The sequence below is a fragment of the Zootoca vivipara genome, chromosome 15 (genome assembly GCF_963506605.1).
Source record: "Zootoca vivipara chromosome 15, rZooViv1.1, whole genome shotgun sequence".
NCBI classification, from domain to species: domain Eukaryota; kingdom Metazoa; phylum Chordata; class Lepidosauria; order Squamata; family Lacertidae; genus Zootoca; species Zootoca vivipara.
The window spans coordinates 33262811-33285822 of record NC_083290.1 but is presented as its reverse complement, the minus strand read 5'-3'; the positions used below and the strand labels follow the sequence as shown (position 1 = coordinate 33285822).

Sequence of the window (23012 nt, the reverse complement as noted above, 5' to 3'; positions counted from 1 at the left end):
CAACCATCTTGTCCTCTGTCATCCCCTTCTCCTTGTGCCCTCCATCTTTCCCAACAGCAGGGTCTTTTCCAAGGATTCTTCTCTTCTCATGAGGTGGCCAAAGTATTGGAGCCTCAGCTTCACGATCTGTCCTTCCAGTGAGCACTCAGGGCTGATTTCCTTCAGAATGGATAGGTTTTGATCTTCTTGCAGTCCTCCAGCACCATAATTCAAAAGCATCAATTCTTCGGTGATCAGCCTTATTAATCCATGCAAGCAATAGCTGTTGCTACACTTCAGGACACGTTTCAGACCCTGCAAGTGCCCCTATTTTCCAGCGACATCCCTGATTTAGAGAAGCTGTCCTGGTTTCTGATTTGATCCCGGAATGTTCTGCTTTTCCTTAGGATGTCAGAGAAATGTTGGAGGGTATGGAGTTATCTGACCCCCCGAGCCGCCTGAAGGCAATCCTGAATAGGGAAGGTTTTTTCAAAAAATGTTTAATGTTTTATTATGTTTATATATATATTGGAAGCTGCCCAGAATGGCTGGGGCAACCCAGTAAGATGTGTGGGGTATAAATAGTAAAATTATCATTATGGAACAGGACGTCCCTCTTTTCATCAGAGAAATGTTGGAGGGTATGACATTTCTGCTTGGCAAACGCACCCAAAGGAAGGTGTGGGGCAAGAGTGATGTGGGGAATGACCTAGGGACAGCTTCCAGAGCTAGATAGAGGGCTGGAGACCGACGTTAGATCCCTAGGCTTGAAGTTCCCAGATGAATTTATAGCATTCTGATGGCACCCTATGAATCATTATGTTTGTGACAATGTCTACTACGTGAGAATGTCGAAGGATGTGCATTGAGAGGCAGGTGCCATCCAACATCATGGAGCCACAAGGAAGTACATCTTCCTCCTGTGCAACATCCAGAAGTTAGGGTATTTTTTATGATGATATTGATGTGTTCACACAGAGTAGTTAGGTTGTCCTCTGTTCTGAAGGAAGGCTTTGTGTTGCATTTACCTAGCTCTATTTGTTTCACAGCAAATTTGCTCTTTGTCTCCTCAGGGCCGTCTTAAGCCCATCCAGCGCCCTGGCGCTAGGTCCCTCCAGCGCCCCCCCTCCAGAGCCTCTCCAAGGGCCCAGGAGTGCCGAGCGGACCGCGGCAGCAGGGGGAGGCCACCTCCGAGGACTCCGCGCCGTGCCTCCTTCTCATTTCCCCAGCGCTGGGTTCCGCTCAGTCAAGCTTCGCCACCAGCGCGCGCACCGCGGGACCAGCAAGAGCTGCTTGGGCGCTGTGCGCACGCTGGTGGCGAAGCTCGACTGAGCGGAACCCAGCGCTGGGGAAACGAGAAGGAGGCGCAGCGCGGAGTCCTCGGAGAAGGAGCGCAGTCCTGGCCAGATCGCCGGAACCCTGCGCTCACTTGGCGCCTTTCCAGTGCCCGGCGCCGTGGTTCTCCGCGCCACTAGCCTCTATGGCTAGGACGGGCCTGTGTCTCCTGGGGTTTTTGTTCTGGATAAAGGTTTCGTTTCTGCTTTGTAAGATATAGGGAGAGTTAACAGGGCATTGGCCACCCAGACACAGCTCCAATATCCAATTTGCATTATAGTTCACAGGAAGGGCTGCAGCTCAGGGGAAGAGCATCTTCTTTGCATGCATAAAGTCCCAAGTTCACTCGCTGGTATCAACAGGCAGGGCTGGAAATGTGCCCCTGTCTGAAACCCTGGAGAGACATTGTTGGTTAATATAGACAATACTGAACTGCACAGTCCAACAGACTGACCTTGTCTGTTTTCTTATGGTTGTAAACTTAAGACATAAGCAGGCAAGTGTGAAAAACCTTCAAGCCCTACTGCTTTCAACAGGCGAGAGAGTCAAGCATATCATCGGAGCTCCAATTTATGAATGCTTTCGCTGCAGCAAGCCTTACTGAATGCAATATCCATAAGTGTGACTTCAGGGTTACCTCAGACAAAAAGAGAATTGGTGTGGCGTAGTAGTTAAAGCAGAGGTTGGACTTCAGCTCCCATCACCCCCAGCTAGCATGGTCAGTAGTCAGGGATGATGGGAGTTGTAGTCCAGCAACATCTGGAGGGCACCAGGTTGGCTACCCTTGGGTTAGAGTGTCAGACTAGGACCTGAAGCTCACTGGGTGATCTTGGGCCAGTTGCTATCTGTCAGCATAACCCACCTCACAGAGTTGCTGAGAGGATAAAACTGGATAAAATGGACTACACTACCTTGAGTGCCTGGGAGAAAAGATAATGTATGCATTAAATCAATAAATGAAAGACCTGCTTTGTCTGCTTTTGGAAAACACGAAATAGATTTGACTCCTGGTTATGGTTTTAGATTTGAAACTCATGACTTAGATTTTCCTAGGGAGAACCGAATATTCTCGATCTTTATCTTAGGCTAGAGGCCAAGATGCTAAAACCAAAGAAAGTTGACTCATCATATATGAAGAAGCTCCTGCATAATAGATCAAGGAAATGAGATTAAGGAGAAGAAATGAATAATTGAAGATTAATCAGGGGAGATTCGGAGTAACCTGAGACTTATGAGGGCTGCATTTTGATGGACGAGAGGCTGAAAGAGGACCCAGAGAGACTGGCTTTCTATGTCACAGAGGTTAACAAGTTCTGTAGAGTAAGCAGGAAGTCGAAAAAATTGGGGACAGTGGTGAGCATTTGCTTGGAGGCTAGAGAGATGTGCCGGTTCAGAAGGAGCTAGGAGGGTCTCTGGCTTCTAGTTCCTTCCTCACGCAGTGACATGGAGCAATGGATTATGGATTGACAAGGAACCTACAAATTAGGAGCCTGCTGAAAATAATCTACATCCTCCCAACAGTGGCTTATGGTGAGTAACATCAGTGCTTTTTATCTGGATGTACTGAAGAGTACACAGTACTGCCACCTCCCACCCCCAAATGTTAAAAGTGTGGGTACTTACTGTAACAACTTCATGGGGTGAGTACCAGCATCTTTTTTTCTTAAAAAAAGAAGAAGCACTGAGTAACTTCTTCTTCTTCTTCTTCTTCTTCTTCTTCTTCTTCTTCTTCTTCTTCTTCTTCTTCTTCTTCTCCTCCTCCTCCTCCTCCTCCTCCTCCTCCTCCTCCTCCTCCTCCTCCTCCTCCTCCTCCTGCCTTTGCCCCAAGCTGGGACACAAGGCAACTTACACAAATTAAAACAAGGATTTATATTTTTAAAGTGAAATATAATAGTTTAAAAGTATGTAAGCCCAAATAGAATTAAACCAATACAGTATTTAAAAATCAATGAAAATACAGATATCAACACAGTGCATCACTATTCTTTTTTTAAAAACCGGATCCCCAAGTCCTCTCAGAATAGAACATTCACCTGCCAGTGGATGGGCAACAAGGAGGGAGCCAGTTTAGCTTCTCTAGGGAGGGAGTCCCAAAGTCCGGGAGCAGCCACTGAGAAGGCCCTTTCCCATGTCCCCATCAAGCGTGCCTTGAGGGTGACGGTGCCAAGAAAAGGGCCTCCACCTAAGATTTCAAAATATGGGCAGGTTCATATTGGAGAATATGTTCCTTCAGATAGCCTGGGCCTAAGCCGTATAGAAGTTTTGCCAGGCCAGCTACAGTAGAAAAAGCTACATGTCTCTATACCAGGGTTTCCCAAACTTGAATCTCCCACTGTTTTTGGACTACAACTCCCATCATCTCTAGGTAGCAGGACCAGTGGTCAGGGTTTATGGAAATTGTAATCCAAAAGCAACTGGAGACCAAAGTTTGGGGAACCCTGATTTACATTCTGGATGGGGAGATTGGTGGAGCAGGGGAGAAATTGATTCACTTCATATTTAAAGGTGAGCCTACCTAATTCATACTTTCCGAATCAACATGCAAGGCAAATCTCAGCCATCCTTGGGAAATTCACACTTCTCCAAATTACGTATGCCATGCAGTTCTCCAGCCAGGTAATGTGTTGAAGAAACATGACTATAATTTGTGAAAATAGCATACAAAACTACATGAGATTAAGGGAAGTTGCTTTGCAAAAAAAAAAAGTGTATATTTGTCAAAATTGCCTACAAAAACACGTTTATTAGGAGGAACTCTACAAAGCTAGCAAATTTTCATGATGATTAAAGAAAAAGTAGAAATGAACCATAAATTGCAGCAGAAATGTGGAGAACTGAATTTAATACAGGAAAATGAGAAACTTGAGAGAACCTAAATGACAGATTCGCCCATTCCTAAACTATAGTTGTCGGTGCCGTGGTCCATGGCCAAGTATAGATAGCTATCCAGTTATATATTATACGTCACCTAGGCTGGACTACTGTAATGTGCTGTGCCTGAGGCTCTCTATAAATATGATTTGGAGAATTCAGCTGTTTGAGAATGTGGGCACCTCAGTCCTGACAGGCTACACATTCAGATCACTTTGACACCATATATAGCTTTTGGAAATAGAGGTTCCAGTTATCTGTAAGAACATTATAAGAGATTGACGAAATCCAGCCAGCTGGTACTGCTGGGAGTGTCAGGTCATTAAATAAAATTATTAAGAGCTCCTCAAAGCAAACATTAGCAGTGGGTCCTGCTTGGACCCTGGCAGCTGCCCAAGGATACCAGGCTCTGATGCCGGCCTTGGCAACAAAACTACCCTTCCTATTTCAAGTAAACAGGGTCCAATGAAGGTCTTTGCCTGAGATACGCAGCTGATATTCTGGAACATCATAAGAAGCATAGCTTGCTATTTTATATGTTATGAGGCTAATTTTGAACTGGTGACAGCAGATTGTAGTGCAGTAATATATCTATATTGATATCCAATCAATGCAGTGGACTGGGAAATAGCAGAGCAGATGGATGCTCGGGCAGCCCAATGTTTAATAGGTGGATGGAAAGTATTCAGGGAATCATTGTTGGTATGAAAATAGAAGTGTCACTGGCATGTCCCAATTATGAAATATTGCAGGGTGCATTTGTATAAGCTGCTCACAGTTTTTGAGAAGGAGCAGGATATAAACTGGGAGCTCAGTGCTTTGTGGATTGCAGGCTTTGTGGATTGCAGGCCTCATTATCTTCTGTTAAAGGGCTAAAGTAACTGGAATTTAGGATGGACAAATCTGTTAATTTCGGTTTCTTTCCATTTTTTTTCAATCTTAAATTCTCCTCATTTCTTCACCAGTTTGGATGCTTAAATAAAAAAAGAACTCCTCACGAAAAAGTAGTTAGCATTTTAATTCACGTTCCTCCTAATATTTACATTTTTGTATATCATTTTGCCCAAAGTTTACATTTTTGGGGGAAACCAGTACACCCTAATAAAACACACTCTTGTATGTTATTCTCACTAATGTATACATCTTAATGCACATTTTTGCCTAAATTGCTCATTTTTGTGTGCATTATTTGGCTGCAGAACTGCATTGCAAAATTCAGAAAAGTGCAGCTTTAAAAAGAGAGATGGTTGTTTTGGGAAGTTTGAATTAGGTACATTCACATTAAGATGTGAACTGACATCCTCCTCCCTATTGGGAAAGCCCTCTGGGCTATATGGTTCTGTATGGTAAAATAATCCACTGTGGTACAACGAAATTTCCTAAGATCCTCAACTAAATGAATGAGCAAGACATAGAAAATACAGGTGTTGTCCAATGTAGCACTAAGTAACTCCTTCCACCAGCACAAGGATTTATGCTTAAGCAACATAACTTCCCCCACCTTCTCCCCCTGTGTGCCCCTTAAATCTAGGGCAGATTGGGGGAAGGTAGAGTGTTGCAGGAGGGAAAACATTCTATTGCACTAGCATAAATCCATAGACCAACTCCCAAGTGACTGCGATCTACTCACAGAGTTAAAAACTGGCAGTGATCTACCCCCTTTTTGGGGGTTCAGGTGAAAGTTGTTGAGTTTTTTCAGGGAGGAGATAAAATGTTGAGGTTTTTTTAGGGGAGCCACAGTTGTTCAGCTTCTTTGGGGGGAGCCAATGATCTACCAGAGATCTACCGCAGACGTCCAGTGATCTACCGGTAGATCACGATCTACCTGTTGGATGTGCCTGTGCTAAGGGAATAAGTACTGGTGCCCCTTGAGTTGTGTCCATTGCAAAACCTGCTGATATTAATTGCAAAGGGACTCCTGTAAAACTTGAGCTGCTTCTTTCCTCTAGGTCAGCTGCTCCCTTTAAAAGAAACAAAGTATGAGGAACATGTGGTCAAAGGGGTGCGCGATCGCTCGGTGCTGCTGCCGTGCGGCGATGCGGCTTCGCCCATGGTTGTCTTCTGGAGTTTCACCAAGCTGGGCTCAGACATCCCCAGAGCTGTCGCAATCAGCAATGGCGTAGAGTCCAAAGTGGAGAGGGGCTCTGGTGCTCTGGGGAATATGACGTTGGATAACAGCACCCTGGAGATAGAGAACCTGAAGACGGCAGCAGAAGGGCGATTCCTGTGCCAGGCAATGTATGGCGAAGAAGACGAGATCAAAGTCGTTTATTTCTATATTGAGCTCATTGTTTTGGGTAAGTAGCTTTGCGCGTCTGAAATGCGGAAGGATTGTTCTTTGAGAGGCTTCTCTACAGTGCTGTTGAACTATACAATTCCTTGGCCATTGATCATGTTGGCTGAGGCCTCATTAATGTCATCTCCTCCTCATTTAGGGAAGGCGAAATTTAGAACAGAGAAACAGCAGTGGGGAGGGATGTTTTAACTATTTGCCCACTTGTCACTTCTCAACACCAAATTGTGTACCCCCAAAATCCCCCTTCTCAGGGTTCCATGTGTGTTTATCTTGAAACGTGTTTGGGAACCCACAAGGGGGAAAGGAGCCGAGGAGAGGAATGTGGAAAACAGGGGGAAAGGAAAGGGTTTCAGAAAGGATGACTGGCCCAATCTGTTTAGAAATTGTCTCGCTTTCGAATGTACCCATGTGCATAAGACCTTTCCATCTTGTTTCTATGTTGACCTGCATTTTAAAATCGGCATGAAAATCGAGAATAATAATAATTTATTATTTATACCCCGCCCATCTGGCTGGGTTTCCTCAGCCACTCTGGGCGACTTCCAACAGAAAATAAAATAATCGATTAAACATTAAAAGCCTCCCTAAACAGGGCTACCTTCAGATGTCTTCTAAAAATCTGATAGCTGTTTTTCTCTTTGACATCTGATGGGAGGGCATTCCACAGGGCGGGCGCCACTACCGAGAAGGCCCTCTACCTGGTTCCCTACAACTTGGCTTCTCGCAACGAGGGAACCGCCAGAAGGCCCTCGGTACTGGACCTCAGTGTCCGGGCAGAACGATGAATTTATTCTGCTGAAAAATGAATTTGTTCTGCTGCAAAATATTTTGTACTGGACCTCAGTGTCCGGGCAGAACAATGAATTTGTTCTGCTGCAAAATATTTTGTAGCAGGAATGAATGCTTCTATGTATGCTTCCATGGAGAACCCAAAGTCAGAGAGATTGTGGGAGAAATTTTAGTTTGGGTCTCCACCGTTTTCAGGTTAAGTGGGCCCCACTGAGGACCTTTGCAAGGGTGCCCCCCTCCCCATTCTGGAGCCGGTACAGTCTGGCAGAATGCAACAGCTGGACTCAGGTCAAGGGGCAAAATTGAAAACAATGCACAGATGTGCTTGGGGGTTCCTGTGCAAACAGCAGCCTGGCTCATCTTGATCGGAGCTGTCAAGGATCTTGTCTACTGAAAGCACCTTAGGAATGTCAGGGAGCACACTCTGGCCTCTTGAAATTTGTCCAGAGGAAAAATACAACGGGTTGTAGCCAAGTAATTGGATCTCCGCAAAAGGAGTTAACATTCCTGCCTCGGGTGTGCTGGTCAGAAGGCCTTTCTAAGAGGCACGTTGGGGGAACGTGTATCCCAGGTTTCATGTGTGACATCCAGACATCCGGCCCTCCTGTGTATGCAGAATGATGCAGCTGGGCTTTCATGGTCCTGTATTTTGCTGCTGGTGGGGTTGGTTAAACTCAAGGTGTCAAATACTCTTCTTGTTGCTGGGGGATTATCTCTCAGAAGTATGTAGCTGCCATTCATTGCCAGCAGTTCAATTGGAGTGGCTTGTGTTTGCTTTCCGACAGGGGACGATTTAATCCTTTTCTCATCTTAAGGCAGTAAATTAAGGGGAGGGAAACATACATTGCAATTTTCAGCTAAGAAAACCCATGTGAAGATGATCGGGACCCCTTCTCTCAGTCTCTCATCCCAGAATAGTCACTATGATGGCTATAGCCTCCCTCCAGGACCAGAGGCAAAGTTACAATATTCAAAGCTTTTTAGTTTAGGAAAAAAAAGAGGTGGGAGCATGACAAAAGTGAATAGATAAGTTCCTTCTCCCATGTAATAGTAGAACCCAGGGCAATCCAATGAATGAAAGTAGATGAAAGTACTTCACAGGGTTTAGTTATTTCTACAAGATGTGGTAACAGCCAAGAATGTAAATAGATTTAAAAGTGGGTGGGAGATCGGCTGTTCTTGATGGGGTTACACTTCCTCTGAAGGAGCAGGTTTGTAGCTTGGGGGTCCTCATGGATCCTTTGCTGTCACTCGAGGCTCAGGTGGCCTCAGTGTCCCAGAGTGCCTTCCATCACCTTCAGCTGGTGGCCCAGATACACCCCTATCTGGACTAACTACTGCTGTCTATGCTCTGGTAACTGCAATGCGTTGGTAACTACTGCTGTCTATGCTCTGGTAACTGCAATGTGTTATATGTAGGGTATAGGGCGGTATATAAATTCAATAAATACTACTACTACTACTAATAATAATTTAGATCAATTCATGGACGATAGGTTTATCAGTGTCTAGTAGCTTTGAAGGCTAATGACTCCATCCAAGATCAGAGGGAGCATGCCTTTAAATTACTAGTTGCTGGGAAACAATCAGGAGAGATAACAACAACAACAACAACAACAACAACTTCTCTGTTTAGGGAAATTTTTAGTCTGTAATATTTTAATGTATTTTGATGTGTGTTGGAAGCCGCCCAGAGTGGCGGGGGAGACCTGGCCAGATGGGCGGAGTATAAATAAATTTATTATTATTATTATTATTATTATTATTATTAAATTAATAATAACCATCTGGCTTGGTTTCCCCAGCCACTCTGCGCGGCTCCCAACAGAATATTAAAAACATGATAAAACATCAAACATTAAAGCTTCCCTAAACAGGGCTGCCTTCAGATGTCTTCTAAAAGTCAGGTACATGTATATTTCCTTGACATCTGATGGGAGGATGTTCCACAGGGCGGGCACCACTACCAAGCAGGCCCTCTGCCTGTTTCCCTGTAACTTTGCTGAGGGAACCGCCAGAAGGCTCTCGGCGCTGGACCTCAGTGTCTGGGCTGAATGATGGGGGTGGAGACGCTCCTTCAGGTATACTGGGTCGAGGCCATTTAGGGCTTTAAAGGTCAGCACCGACACTTTGAATTGTGCTCAGAAACATACTGGGAGCCAAGGTAGGTCTTTCAAGACCGGTGTTATGTGGCTCTTGCCCTTCTTTCTTGATTTTGGCCTTTGCAGGGGCATCTTGCTAGCCATTGTAGGAAAGACGATGTTGGATTAGACAGGCTTTTGGTCCAATCCAGCAGGGCTCTTCTGCTCTTCTTATCCTGAAGTTTGCTCATCCTTGATCTATGTTCTGTTGCTGTCATAAGAACATAAGAAAAGTGTACTGGATCAGGCCAATGACCCATCTAACCCAGCTTCCTGGTCTCAGAGTGGTCAACCAAGTGCCCATGAGAAGCCGGCAGGCAGGATGTGAGTGCAAGAGCAGTCTGCCCACCTGTGATTCCAAACAAGTGGCGTCTGGAGGCAGAGTGGAGGTAGACTGAGCATAGTGCCTGGAAAGGGCAAGGGCATAGCTGAGCTCAAGTATATGTTTGCTCTATTGCAGTTCCTGTTTCAAAGCCTTTCCTGCAGATGAACAATTCAACGCCTGTGGAAGGCATGCCTGTCGTGATGACATGCACAGTGAAAGAGGGGACGCCTCCTGTTGCATATTCATGGCAGCGCTACACTAACCGAGATGGCACAGTATCTGTCGCAGAAACAGTGGAAGGTCTATTGAACCTGACATCGTCTAACCGGACTCAGATGGGCTGGTACACCTGCACCACCCAAAATGAAGTCAATAGCCAAACCAGCGACAGGATGTACCTTGACGTTATCTGTAAGTAATCGGAGAAAGGAGCCAAATGTTCTGTCTTTCCTCTTCATGTCTTTCCTCAGTGCTGGAAAGGTGCTAAAAATAAATCAACAGAGTCTTGTGACTTAAAGACACATTTATTATGGCATGAGGTTTCATTCACTTCATTGGATGCATGGAGGGCCTTTCCTGACATCCTTTTTATTGTAAAGGTAAAGCACCCCTGACAGTTAAGTCCAGTCGCGAACGACTCTGGGGTTGCGGCGCTCATCTCACTTTACTGGCCGAGGGAACTGACATTTGTCCGCAGACAGCTTTTCCGGGTCATGTGGTCAGCATGACTAAGCCGCTTCTGGCGAAACCAGAGCAGCGCACGGAAACGCCGTTTACCTTCCCGCCGGAGTGGTACCTATTTATCTACTTGCACTTTTTTTGGGTGCTTTCAAACTGATAGGTTGGCAGGAGCTGGGACCGAACAACGGGAACGCACCCTGTCGTGGGGATTCGAACCGCCGGCCTTCCAATCGGCAAGCCCTAGGCTCAGTGGTTTAGACCACAGCGCCACCCATGTCCCTTTATTGTACATTGATGATTATTTGTGCTCCTGATGCTACTGGGATGGTCACACGCTTTCAATACTGTTTGCACATGCAAAGGCATGCAAAGGCAGCCACAAAGCATCATTTCCAATCAGTGCATATCCTGTAACGTCCTGCTGAAATCCTGTAACTTTTTTTTAAAATAATGCAAAATATCTGGTTTATTTTTGTCCCCCTGCTTTGGTTGCACTGTAGACCCTCTGGACAACAATAATGTGGCAACATCAGGGAAGCATCACAGAACAAACTTAAGCAGAATGAATCCATTGCTAATTCAGTATTGTTGTGACATGTTGCAGAATACATGTACAAGAAAAAACAATAGCAGCAGCCTGGAGGGGCCTATGGTGTCATTTTGAGTTTCTGGTCTATAGAGAGAGATGGTTGGGGATTGTACACAGTGAGATCAGCGGAAAATAAAATACAGACAGTGATAATTATGCCACTAATGGTGTAACTGATCTCAAAATGGAGAGTCTTGAACAAAGGGACTTCAAAGGGAGACTGCAATGCAAAACCGTGCAATTCAAATTCATCAAGAGATTCAGCTATCCCAACAGAATGAGAGTGGTTTAATAACATTTGATACCTTGCAACAACAAAAAAATTAATAGAAATGCTACCTTTTAAAGGAAAGCAAACGAAGAATCGAACAATTAAGTGCATGAAACGAGAGCGTCAGAATTATTTAAAGCGTTTCCTCTGCTGTCATGTGGACTAATTCATTAATTAAACTGCAATTATGATGATTCCATTTATACTCATATTGAAGATAATTTTAATGGAGGGTGGTCTAGAACTAAGTTTACAGATGAATGAATATTGGATTGTAAACTGTTTGTTTGTTTTCTCTCTCTCTTATTCACTCTCAAGTTTCAGCTCTATAACCTGTGGATTGAATCAGGGCAAAGGTTGTGTGTGTGTGTGTGTGTGTTTATCACAATATATCTATGATTATCTTACCAATGCCAGGATGTCTATGCTGCATCTCCAACAACTGTTTTGGTAAAAGGTCATGTCTGTGCTTTCTTCATCTCATAGCTCTCTGAGTCAAATCTCTCAGTGTTCTAATTTTAACTTAGTAGCAGCCTCAGACTCTCAGAATGGGTAGTATTGTGAAACTACTTATTGATTATGTATTGAATTTTATTGTTAGCTGCCTTGGACATTTTTTAGTGGAGATGGAGAGGGCCTCTCCAAATCCCTGCTGTTCCTTGATCTAAAAATTGCTGTTTTCCCCATGAATAAAAAACCTGTGAGGAAAAATGGGGAAATTTTGGAGGAAATTTTGATCAGGGAAAGAGAGAAGGGGTATATCTAAATACATCTAAATCTCCCAAGACAGGGGTTGCCAACTTGGCAACATGAAAGGTCACGGCAAATATATCCTCAAAATATACATCCTGTAAGAGAAACTGCTTTTCCTGCTCAGCTCCTGTTTGCAGTGGGTGGAAGCCCTGAGAATGATACCAGTTTAACATTGCTACAAGTAAATACTGTAGCGCTGCCCTGACTGTCTCATAAGGGTAAAGGTACCCCTGACCATTAGGTCCAGTCACAGACGACTCTGGGGTTGCACGCTCATCTCGCTCTACAGGCTGAGGCAGTCGGCGTTTGTCCGCAGACAGCTTCCGGGTCACGTGGCCAGCATGACTAAGCCACTTCTGGCGAACCAGAGCAGCACACGGAAACGCCGTTTTCCTTCCTGCCGGAGCGATACCTATTTATCTACTTGCACTTTGACATGCTTTTGAATTGCTAGGTTGGCAGGAGCTGGGACTGAACAACGGGAGCTCACCCCGTCGCAGAGATTCAAACCACCGACCTTCTGATCAGCAAGCCCTAGGCTCTGTGGTTTAGACCCCAGCGCCACCCACGTCCCTATCTGACTGTCATAATTATGGCTAGATATATTGGCTTTTAAAGTTCATCCCGGGCCCTTTCTCTGCAGCAGGTGCACCTCTAACTAAGCTCATGGTTTCTTCCGTAGACGGGCCTGATGAACCAGTGATCAGCGTGGAGCCGTTTGCGGTAAACCAACATGGCTTCTCAGCCAATGAGCAAGAAGAGGTGATCCTGACATGCCTGGCATCATCTAATCCACCCAGCCACTATATTTGGTTCTACAATAGCTCCCAAGTCTACTCTGGTCAGAAGTATGTGATCACCAGGATCTCAAGGACCCAAACAGGAATCTATACTTGCCTTGCTCAGAACATGCATCTGAATACACGCACCCAGACCGCCATTATCTTAACAGTCTACTGTAAGTAATCCCTTCTCGTCTTGTTTGGGCATGAGGCTCTGGCATGTGGTGCTGCTCCTTCCGTCCCTCTGTCTTCTGGTTTTTATTTCCTTCTACCTTTCCAAATATTGTCATGGCTAAAGAGGAGACAGGGGGAAATTATTTGGTGTGTAGAGCATCCGTAGGAAATGAAGGCCGTGGGTGCCTCTTCTGAAGATCTTTCCATCTTTTGATGAACCAAAATGATAGAGAAAGCACAGTGTCACCTGTCACAGAACAAAGAATGCTGTCATTCGCTACTTTCTGTTTTTTGAAAAACAAAACAACGGGCGGCAGAAGGGTGCCGATATCTTACTCTTTAGCTACAGTATCTTAACTGGGTTCTTCTGCATATGAGCCAAGACAAACTTAATTTTGTTCTTTCTGGTCAGACGCTTCTAATTTGGCGTTGTTGTTGTTGTTGCAAAAAAGGAATGAAAGAGAGCAAAGATTTATTTACATCTGCATTTATTTGGAAGGAACTAGTGTGGAGCAAATGGGGTTGACATTTTATTAGGACTAAAAAGGGAGGATTCCTTTGTTTGATGCTTTTGTTATTATCTATGTAGCTAACAGCAGCAGTAAGTAGCCAGGCAGACTTTTTCAAGTGGGCTGAAAGGGGTTGTTCTTCGTTGTTGTTTAATGTCTGATGAAACATTGGAAAAGGTGCTCGTTTGCTCTGCAACCAGTGCAGCCTCACTGCTGGTTTGGGAAGCCGTGTGCAAACAACATTAACCACAATCCATATCAAACGGGTATCTATCTATCCTGTTGTTGTTTTTTAAATGAAACACAACATTTTGATGCATTTCCCACAAACCAGCTTCAATCCAAAATAAGAAATAGAATGAGACAGCCGTGTTTTAAGCCAGTACAGTCGTACCTTGGAAGTCGAACACATTGCGAGTCGAACGTTTTGGCTCCCAAGCACCGCAAAGCCAGAAGTGATTGTTCCGGTTTGCAAATGTTCTTTGGAACCCAAACATCCGATGTGGCATCTGCGGCTTGCGATTGGCTGCAGGAGCTTCCTGCAGCCAATCAGAAGCCGCGCCTTGGTTTCTGAATGTTTCGGAAGTTGAATGGACATCCAGAACGGATTCCATTCAACTTCCGAGGTACGACTGTAATTTGGACATGGCCTTCGAATCCACCTCGGAATCCTTAAACCTTGCCCTTAAACCAGGTACCAAATTGCATGATCTTCCATCCCCAGTAAGTTAATGTGGTGCCTCTTTATATGTATAGCAGCAGCATTTTACCAATCGTCCTGTACTGTACCACCTAGAACTGCAGGTTAGGGCTGGCCTACAGGCAACATGTTGTTTTCATGTGGGGACCATACAGGAGATGCCCCACCTGCATCCTCAAATGATGGGCAGTCTATGAAAGATGAGTCATGCTGCACAGGTGTGTTGGCTTTTAAGGAGTACATTGGCAGCCATCTTGGCATCAGCACTTATTTGCTCTAAGCTTGTGGACATTATTTTTTAAACACACACACACACACACACACACACACACACACACACAAGAGTGATAGAAATGAAGCGGCAACAAGTGGATCCTGCAACGAAACATTGCAGCGTAATGTGCTTCTGTTCAATCCGTGCCATCTCCAGGATTCTCTCTTCCACCCTACCCCAATATGGGTTTCCAACCCTATCTTGCCACAATCAGATGCCATCTGCACAATAATACATTTAAAGGGGTGTCATACCACTTTTTTATATTAACTTTTATTTGGTTTTTCCAATTAATGTTTGCATTCAAACTCACATATAAATCAAAACAAATACAGGATTCATTCGATTCTATAGACTTCCCTCCACCCTTCCGTAGGCTCCACATATATCCTTTTCTACTGCATTTTTTAAAGTGATCCAGTTGATAAATTATCCATTATGTCCAAAGTTTTTGTTACATTACAAGTGTTATTTGAGTCCTGCTAAAGAGTTCAATTGTTTACAGTGTTCTTCAAAGTACAAAATAAATCCCCCCATTCTTTATTAAAAATTTGCTCTTCCTGATTTCTGATTTTCACGGTCATTTTTTGCCATCTCAGCGTAGTCCATCAATTTAGCCTGCCATTCCTCTCTGGTAGGGACCAGAGCATCATACTGCTTTAAACAGCCGTGACTTCCTGCCAAGATTCCTGGGGACTGTGGTTTGTTAAGAGTGCTGAGAGTTGCTAAGAGACCCCTATTCTCCTCACAGAGCTACAATGGTCAGAGTGGTATAACAATCAATCCCTCCAAGGAGCTCTAGGAACTGTAATGCCACAAGCCCAGCCTCTGTGGGTGAAGCCTCTGGGGATGTCAAAGGGAATCACCTTCATAGGTGCATTTGAGATGCCTAGAATATGCATTTGACACACTCCATCATTCTGCTGATCTAATTGGGGGGCGCTTGTTTGTTTTTTGGTCCCAAGCTCTCTGTCTTGCACAAGAGTGTGAGTGTGCGCATCTTTTGGTCCCGTGCTCTGGTGTGAACCAGCTGACTTGCTCCAGAGTGCCAAACCGAAGGACAGGACATTCCAGGATCCCAGGATGGCTTCTGTAATTCTGGGGTGTCCCACTTATATTGGGATGGTTGAGCAGGATGGCTGTAAGTTGAATGGCTGTGTGTGGAGAGCTATAGATAGGTATGCCAGTTCTCTTCTCTCACCACCCATTGGGCCCCAGGCAACAGGGATGTGCTGGGTGCCAGGAACTCCTCGTTGCTGTTGATACCATGTTTGCCCCCCTACGCACAGATCTGCCCAAGGGGAAGCCCAGCTGCACTCCGCTGCCAGCCACCAATTTCCAAGACCTTGCCCTGCGCTGTTCGTGGCAGGGAGGGTTCCCCCCGGTGCGGCTGCGATGGGTGAAATCCCGGTGGGGAGGAAACAGCACAGCGACCTACTCCAATGCCACCCAAATCCATCACGGAAAAGATGTTCGCAACGGGACCTCCTACACTTGCCTGGCTTCTCACCCGGCACTCAGAGATGAGACCATCTGCAGAACCACTGTGTGTGAGTAGCGACCCTCCTTCTCCTCCCAGCAAAACCTTTGCCCGTTGTTGTTGTTGTTGTTGTTGTTGTTATACTCCACCCATCTGGCTGGGTTTCCCCAGCCACTCTGGGCAGCTTACAGCATATGTAAAAACATAATAAAAACATCAAGCATTAAAAACCTCCTGATGCAGGGCTGCCTCCAGATGTCTTCTAAAAGTTGTGTAATCTGGATGTTGAGGCTCATACGCAGCCCTGCCTTGCACTGAAGTGCTGTGATTGGATCACAGAGAGATATCAGTTTGTATTGAGAGCTCTCTACGTGCAGCACGATTGGCGTTTAAACTTCCCCATGCCATTTTGGTCTGGGTTAACAGCAAATCCCGCTGGGCAATGAGTGAGCCCCGTCCTAATTTAAGGGCCCTTAGTACTTGAGGCTCTCTGGCTTTATTTCTTGTTCTTAAGTCCCCAGCTCTCGTTGTTCCAGTGAAAAACTTGGGAACGTGTGGCATGTAATTTACACCAGGCACTTAAAGCACATTTGAAACACGTGTCCGAGCACAATTCAAAGTGTTGGTGCTGACCTAAATAGCCCTAAATGGCCTCAGTCCAGTATACCTGAAGGAGCATCTCCATTCCCATCGTTCAGCCCTGAGGTCCAGCTCTGAGGGCCTTCCGGCAGTTCCCTCTCTGTAAGAAGTGAGGTCACAGGGAACCAGGCAGAGGGCCTTCTCGGTAGTGGCGCCCGCCCTGTGGATCGCCCTCCCATCAGATGTCAAGGAAATAAACAACAACTATCTGACTTTTAGAAGACATCTGAAGGCAGCCCTGTTTAGGGAAGTTTTTAATGTTTGAAGTTTTATTCTGTTTTTAGTGTTATGTTGGGAGCCGCCCAGAGTGGCTGGGGAAACCCAACCAGATGGATGGTATAAATAATAAAATTACTACTACTACTACTACTACTACTACTACTACTCCAAAGAATCCTGGGAACGATAGTTTGTTAAGGATGCTGGGAATTGTACTTATTTGAGGCACCCAAGATTCTTGTGGGTGGGGGATGTGTTTTAAATGTGTGCTAACTTCACGGTGTCTACGTAACTAGTTCCATTTCTAGTTGCACATATTAAAAATCATTTAAAAATTATATGCATTTTTGTACACACTTTCCCCTAAAAACATGCAGTTCCCCATAAAAACACGTGTTAAGATACTTCTACTCCTACTTGGTTATTTGAAAGATGACAGAAAATGATTGGGAAACAGTAATCAACCTTATCACAGCAGCAAAGATTATGATAGCTAAAAATTTAGTGGTGTGTGTGTGTGTGTGTGTGTGTGTGTGTGGTGTGTTATTAATTCAATTTATATACTGTCCTTTTTCAAAAGCTCCCAGGGTAGTGTACAACATTAAATAGATCCCCTGTTGTATACGAATGGTTTGAAAATATATGATCCATAGCAACAATGTCTGAGTTTACTTATTATAAAAGAATATGCATCAACCAACCTAACAAGTTTGTGGAAAGATGGGGATTTTTTTGTAATATTTTAGAATAACAAATTTAATGAGAGTGTTCAAACTTATGTTGCTTCCAACTTTTCAAATAATGCTATTAGTATTCATATACAGATGTATTTATTTATTGAATAGGATCTGTTAGAATCCCTGATTTTGCTGTTTAAAAGGTTTAATTTCAATAAATAAATGGTTTTTTAATATAAAAATACATATTTTTGTGCACATCACAAGAGCTGTGGAAGTGCATCGTTTGATCATTAACTGTGTTCTGATCTGTGCGTTAAGTCTGCATACTGCAACTTAGGTCAGTTTGCCTTGAAATGGGACGGCTGAACGGAATTCTCCATCCCGAAGGCAGTGAGCCTTGGTGAGTTGTTAAGGCTAGAAATCTGCCTCTAAATTGTCCTGTTTGTGCTATAGGGGTCCCTGGGGGAAACCTGACCTGCAGCGCCGTAGCAACCAAGCAGAACGAATTCCTCATGCTGACCTGCGACTGGGCAGGCGGAGAACCCCGGGTGACTCTGTGGTGGAGAGACCGGAGGGACCACGTGCTCGGGGGACTGAAACAATCCCACAACATCTTCGTCATGAAATCAAACGCCACCCTGGGGGGCAAGGAATTCACCTGCGTGGCAGCCCACCCACTTCTCACAAGAGCTACTGAGTGCCGCGTCCTTTTGGGTAAGCTGATGAGAACAGTACCTTTGGGATGGGGCCAGAGCTCAGGAGCATATTAGTACATTCCATGCATGCAGGAAGTCCTGAGTTCATTTTTAAAAAATCTATTTATTAATTTTTCCAATTAAAACACAATTATATCACATCAATTATTTCCATTATTTCAAATTATACAAATACATATCAATTAAACCAAATGTTATGCCGAATCATAGAATTTTTTGAGTTCCCATGCTTCAAAATCTGGGGATTCTAGATAACTGTCCACACTGCCGTCTTTATTCTAATGTCCAAATCTTCAACAAAGTCCATAATAGTCCCAATCTTTCCCAACAATCCCTCTAGATGTTTTCTTTCTTTCAATTTTGCCACAGCTGCTGAGATAAGCATCAAACGAGATTTAACACATATTCATTCTCCTGTGTGAGTTTTATCCAGTTCAACCTCCCCATAAATCTCTCTTTGTCTGGAGTGCCTCTCCTGCTGCGTCGGTCGTCCAGCGCAGACCAGCGCCATCTTGCATGACTCAGATCATTTTCCACCTTCTTCTCAAACTTCTTAAATGTCGAAGCCCTGAGTTCAATTTCTGCCATCTCCAGAGGAGGACTAGGAAACCCTCTGGTCTGAAACCCTGGAGGAACTCTGCATCTCAGTCCAGGCTAGGGATGGGAAAAGTTTCCCATCCCCAGAGTAATCTTCCAAGGGCAACATGAGATTGGTGGGTGGGGCCAGAGGCAAAATTGGGTGGAGGAACACATGCAAATTTAACCATTCTGTGCTAGGGTCGATCATGCAACCCTGCTCTGTTCTCCATCCAGATGGGCAAGGGACATTAGGACTCATTCCAGCCAGGCAAAAACGCCTGATGTTCAAAGCAGGTTCAGCAAGGGGCATGGACTAAGCAGAACTTCAAGGGCCACATAGAGAGGGTTGGAGGGCCGCAACCAGCCCCCAGGTCTGAGGATCTCTATCCCTGTCATAGACTTTTCCTGTGAGCTCACTGGTGTGTGTGTGGGGGGGGGGGTAGCCTATATGCCTTTGGCCAGGCTGTCCCATGGCAGACATGCCATCAACCTGCAGACCTGCAACCAAACATGGTGAGACGCAAAGAAAAAAGAGAAAGAGAGAAAGAGAAAGACAACCTGTGCAGAAGGGAAAACAAAGGAAGGAGGGGGGAAAACCCAAAACTATATTTTACAAGGTTGTTATTGTACTTCACCAGATCTTAATCTATTACAGTATTTGTAAGAATGGATTCCAAATATCATTGAATTTGTCCATGTCAAGTCTGCAAGTTGTTCATATGTTCCGAGTTTATATAAGTCTTCAATCCAATCGTAGAAGGGAGCCGCATTTTTATTTTTCCAATTCATCAGTATCAGCCTTTTGCTGTGGCAAGGGCACAGAGATTACACCACTCGTATTGTCCTTTTGTAAGGTTCCATTTGCTGGGTATATAATTCAAGACGTGAACGTAAGGTTGTTCCGTACAGTTCTGTTGATGTTTTCAGTTAACTTCTGCCAAAAATATTTCAATATAGGACGGTGAAAGAACATATGTTTTAGAGAAGCGTTATCCCTATTGCATCTCCCACAGTTAGATACCTTAGATAGCCCTTTTAAAAACATGTTTGGGGCACATACAGTTATGTACTTTTTGAACTTTCAATAAAGATATTACCAAAACAAACAAACAAACAAAAACCCTGCAGAGAACTTTTGAAAGGGGATGGTGTGGGGTGTAATGGAGAGGGCGGGGCATTTGCCTCCAACGCTACACATTTTTCATCGGGCATGTGAAGAGACTAAGTCATTACTAAGCACCTTGAATCCATGGCTCTAATGCAGTGGTTCTCAAAACACACACACACACACAGCACTTATGAAGGATCTTGTGGTAGAACCACTTAATGATTTTCTGCCTGCTGGAGCAATTGTCGTGCCCTGTGCTAGATGTATGATTTTTGATTGCATTTTTGTACTTCTTTTATTATACTGCATTCTCTTTCGTTGCAATGCAAATTCCAAAAATAATTCAAATAGTAACTTCTAGTTACAGGTAGGTAGCCGTGTTGGCCTGATGTAGTCGAAACAAAATACAAAAATTCCTTCCAGCAGCACCTTAGAGACCAACTAAGTTTGTCATTGGTATGAGCTTTTGTGCATGCACACGAAAGCTCATACCAATGACAAACTTACCGTAGTTGGTCTCTAAGGTGCTGCTGGAAGGAATTTTTTTTATTTTGTTTCAAATAGTAAGTGCTCTTCACAGACCTGCCACAGACAACCTAAATGATGATGATGATGATGATGATGATGATGATGATGATGATGATGATATTTTATTGAAGCTCAGCGGTCTGTGGACCAAAGTTTGGGAATGATGGCAAGATGCACAAATCACTTTCTGAATTCTTGCCATCTCATGCATAGGATCATCCATACCTACCTACCGGCACATCCTGGCTGCCTTATAGCATATTCCTCAAATCCGGCTCTTTAGAAGAGCATTTGTCCCAGCTGTGGCGTGATGGTGGGCTGGGATTGCTATTGAGTTATTGTACCTGTGGCATTTATTTCTGCCGCAGAAATTCAAAGAAGTTGTTATTGTTATTTAGCCTCCCTTCACCCTAAGGTCCCAGAGCAAATAACTGCAATTACAACATAAAGTTAACAACAGTTTCAGACAACTTGCAAATGCAAAAAATAAAGTGGGTGCTAAAATATGCATCAAAATTATGTTCACCAGTGTGACTGTGATAGTCCAAGTGATAGTGCTTGGGGACTGCCTCAGGTGTCCTTCCTGGTGTGACTGCACCTGCTAGAATGGGCACTTATTTCTGGACTCTCTTCCATTGAGCAACTCCATACCAGGCAGAAAATCAACAAATGTTGATGGACTATGCGGAAATGGCAAAATTAACTGGGAAACTCAGAGACCAGGATGAGAAGAAGTTTAAGTAAGACAGGGAAAAATTTACAACCTATTTAAGAGAACACTGTATTTAAAAAAAATAGTTTTAAAAAAATCTTCATTTGATTTATTAAAATTCAATACAGAAAAAATAAATCATAAATTATATACAACCAAATCTTATGTTATTAAAAAGATATTGACTTCCAAATCTCAACACATCACTTATCTTTCCAATTGTCTTTAACTTGCGTCACTTTTTTTCCAATTATAATTCAACTCTAATACATTTTATATTTTATTTTCCCCTCCTCCTTCTATTTTCCCCCCATGACTACCTAATTTAGCTTAGGTAGTTAAGAGAACACTGTAAACAATTAAAAACTTTGGCAGGATTAGAGTAATACTTGTAATATAAAAAAATACAAAGGAAAAAGTTAATAATACTACTAACAAATTAGAAAAAAACGGATAAGCTGAATGAAAAAATGATTGATAATGAAAACTGGAGAAGGGTGGTGGGAAGGCAAAGGATTTGGAGAATCCTATATGTGAAGGTGAATGATATGTTCTAATTGAAACTTGTTGTCTAAAACTCAATAAAAATTATTTATATAAAAAAAGAAAACCAACCAATGCAGTTCATTCTGCAGCAGCATTGATAAAAATGCTATGGCCGTCCAGATTTTTCTAGACTACAGCTCCAATCATCCCTGACTACTGGCCAACAGATGGAAAGTCACCGGTTCCCCAGCACCTTCAAAATGGGAAAAGCTTTCCCTATCAAGTTCCTGCCTGGCACACAATTGTTAAAAGGGGGCGAAGGGGCACCTTTACTGCCGACTTTTCTCAGGCTCTTTCTCCCTTCTTTTCTTCTTCTTCATAGAACCTCCTAAGCTTGTGGTAGACAGATCCAGAGTGTCACTGTTTGAAGGCAATGAGGTCGAGCTGGCCTGTTTGCTCGAAGGTGCCTACCTGGGATCGGAAGTCTTTTGGTACAACAACAAGAATCAGGTCGTCAGAACAGATGCTAGGAAATACCGGCTGCAGCAGGAGAACGCCTGGCTTAACTTGACCCTCCGGGACACAGAGTGGATGAAAGACAGCGGTACCTATCGCTGCTCTGCCATGAATGCTGTGGGCAACACCTCTGCCAGCATCAACCTGCTGGTTAAAAGTAAGCAGATGCGTGAAGGTAAAGTGAAAATGCTGAGGCTGCTTTTTGATCTGAGGCTGAGCCAGTTGAGTCTAGACTCAGCCGGGATTACACCAGTTGAAGTCCCTCATCCCAGCTCAGATGTGTTGACATAAGTCATCCATCCTGGCTCAACCAGGGCTCAGCTGGGGTAAGTTCTGAAAAGGGGGTGTTCCAGGGGAGTGTCAGGGGTAGGGTGGGGCTGGGGGAGACTTGCCCCTATTCCAAACTCCATTCACATGTCACATAAATGAGCAACCCAGTGGAATTGATGCTGGGGGAAAGTGTGGTGTAAGTCTAACTCTGTTTTAAAAGCTTGGTTCCGACTTCCGGTTCGTCGCGGCGGTGAGAAGGACGCAGGGACTTCGCGTGCCGAAGTCCCTGGCTTCTCGGAGGGGGGGAAGTCCGCAGAGCGAGCGGACTCCCCGTAAAAGCATCGGATCGAGAGTTCCGATGACTCAGGCGTCCAGCGCCTGCTCCGTTTGGCGGATCCCCCGCCGCCCGAGAGCTCAATAGAGCGATCGTGAGCCGGCGGGGTTGAACCGCGGGAGCCATTTTGGGCCACATCTTACCTCCGGGAAGCGAAGCTCCGAGTCCTGACCCGGCAAGCGGCGGATTCTTCCGATTTGAACTAAAGATTTCTAAAGAAGTAAGTGGAACTTTGATCTGGACTCTAAATTTGCCGGTTGGAAAATAGGAGAGACT

The 23012-nt window shown here is 44.4% G+C and overlaps 1 protein-coding gene across 1 annotated transcript in view; it reads left to right on the top strand.

The window, feature by feature from the left end:
- The window catches only part of VSIG10L2 (V-set and immunoglobulin domain containing 10 like 2), a 73370-nt gene that overhangs the window by 33680 nt on the left and 16678 nt on the right, over positions 1-23012 (top strand). The window contains exons 2-8 of the mRNA XM_035140258.2: positions 2400-2844; positions 6135-6482; positions 9872-10147; positions 12713-12988; positions 15759-16019; positions 17941-18201; positions 21999-22289. Coding sequence (XP_034996149.2) covers positions 2766-2844; positions 6135-6482; positions 9872-10147; positions 12713-12988; positions 15759-16019; positions 17941-18201; positions 21999-22289 — 1792 coding nt within the window. The 5' untranslated portion in view covers positions 2400-2765. The remainder of the gene's footprint in view (positions 1-2399; positions 2845-6134; positions 6483-9871; positions 10148-12712; positions 12989-15758; positions 16020-17940; positions 18202-21998; positions 22290-23012) is intronic.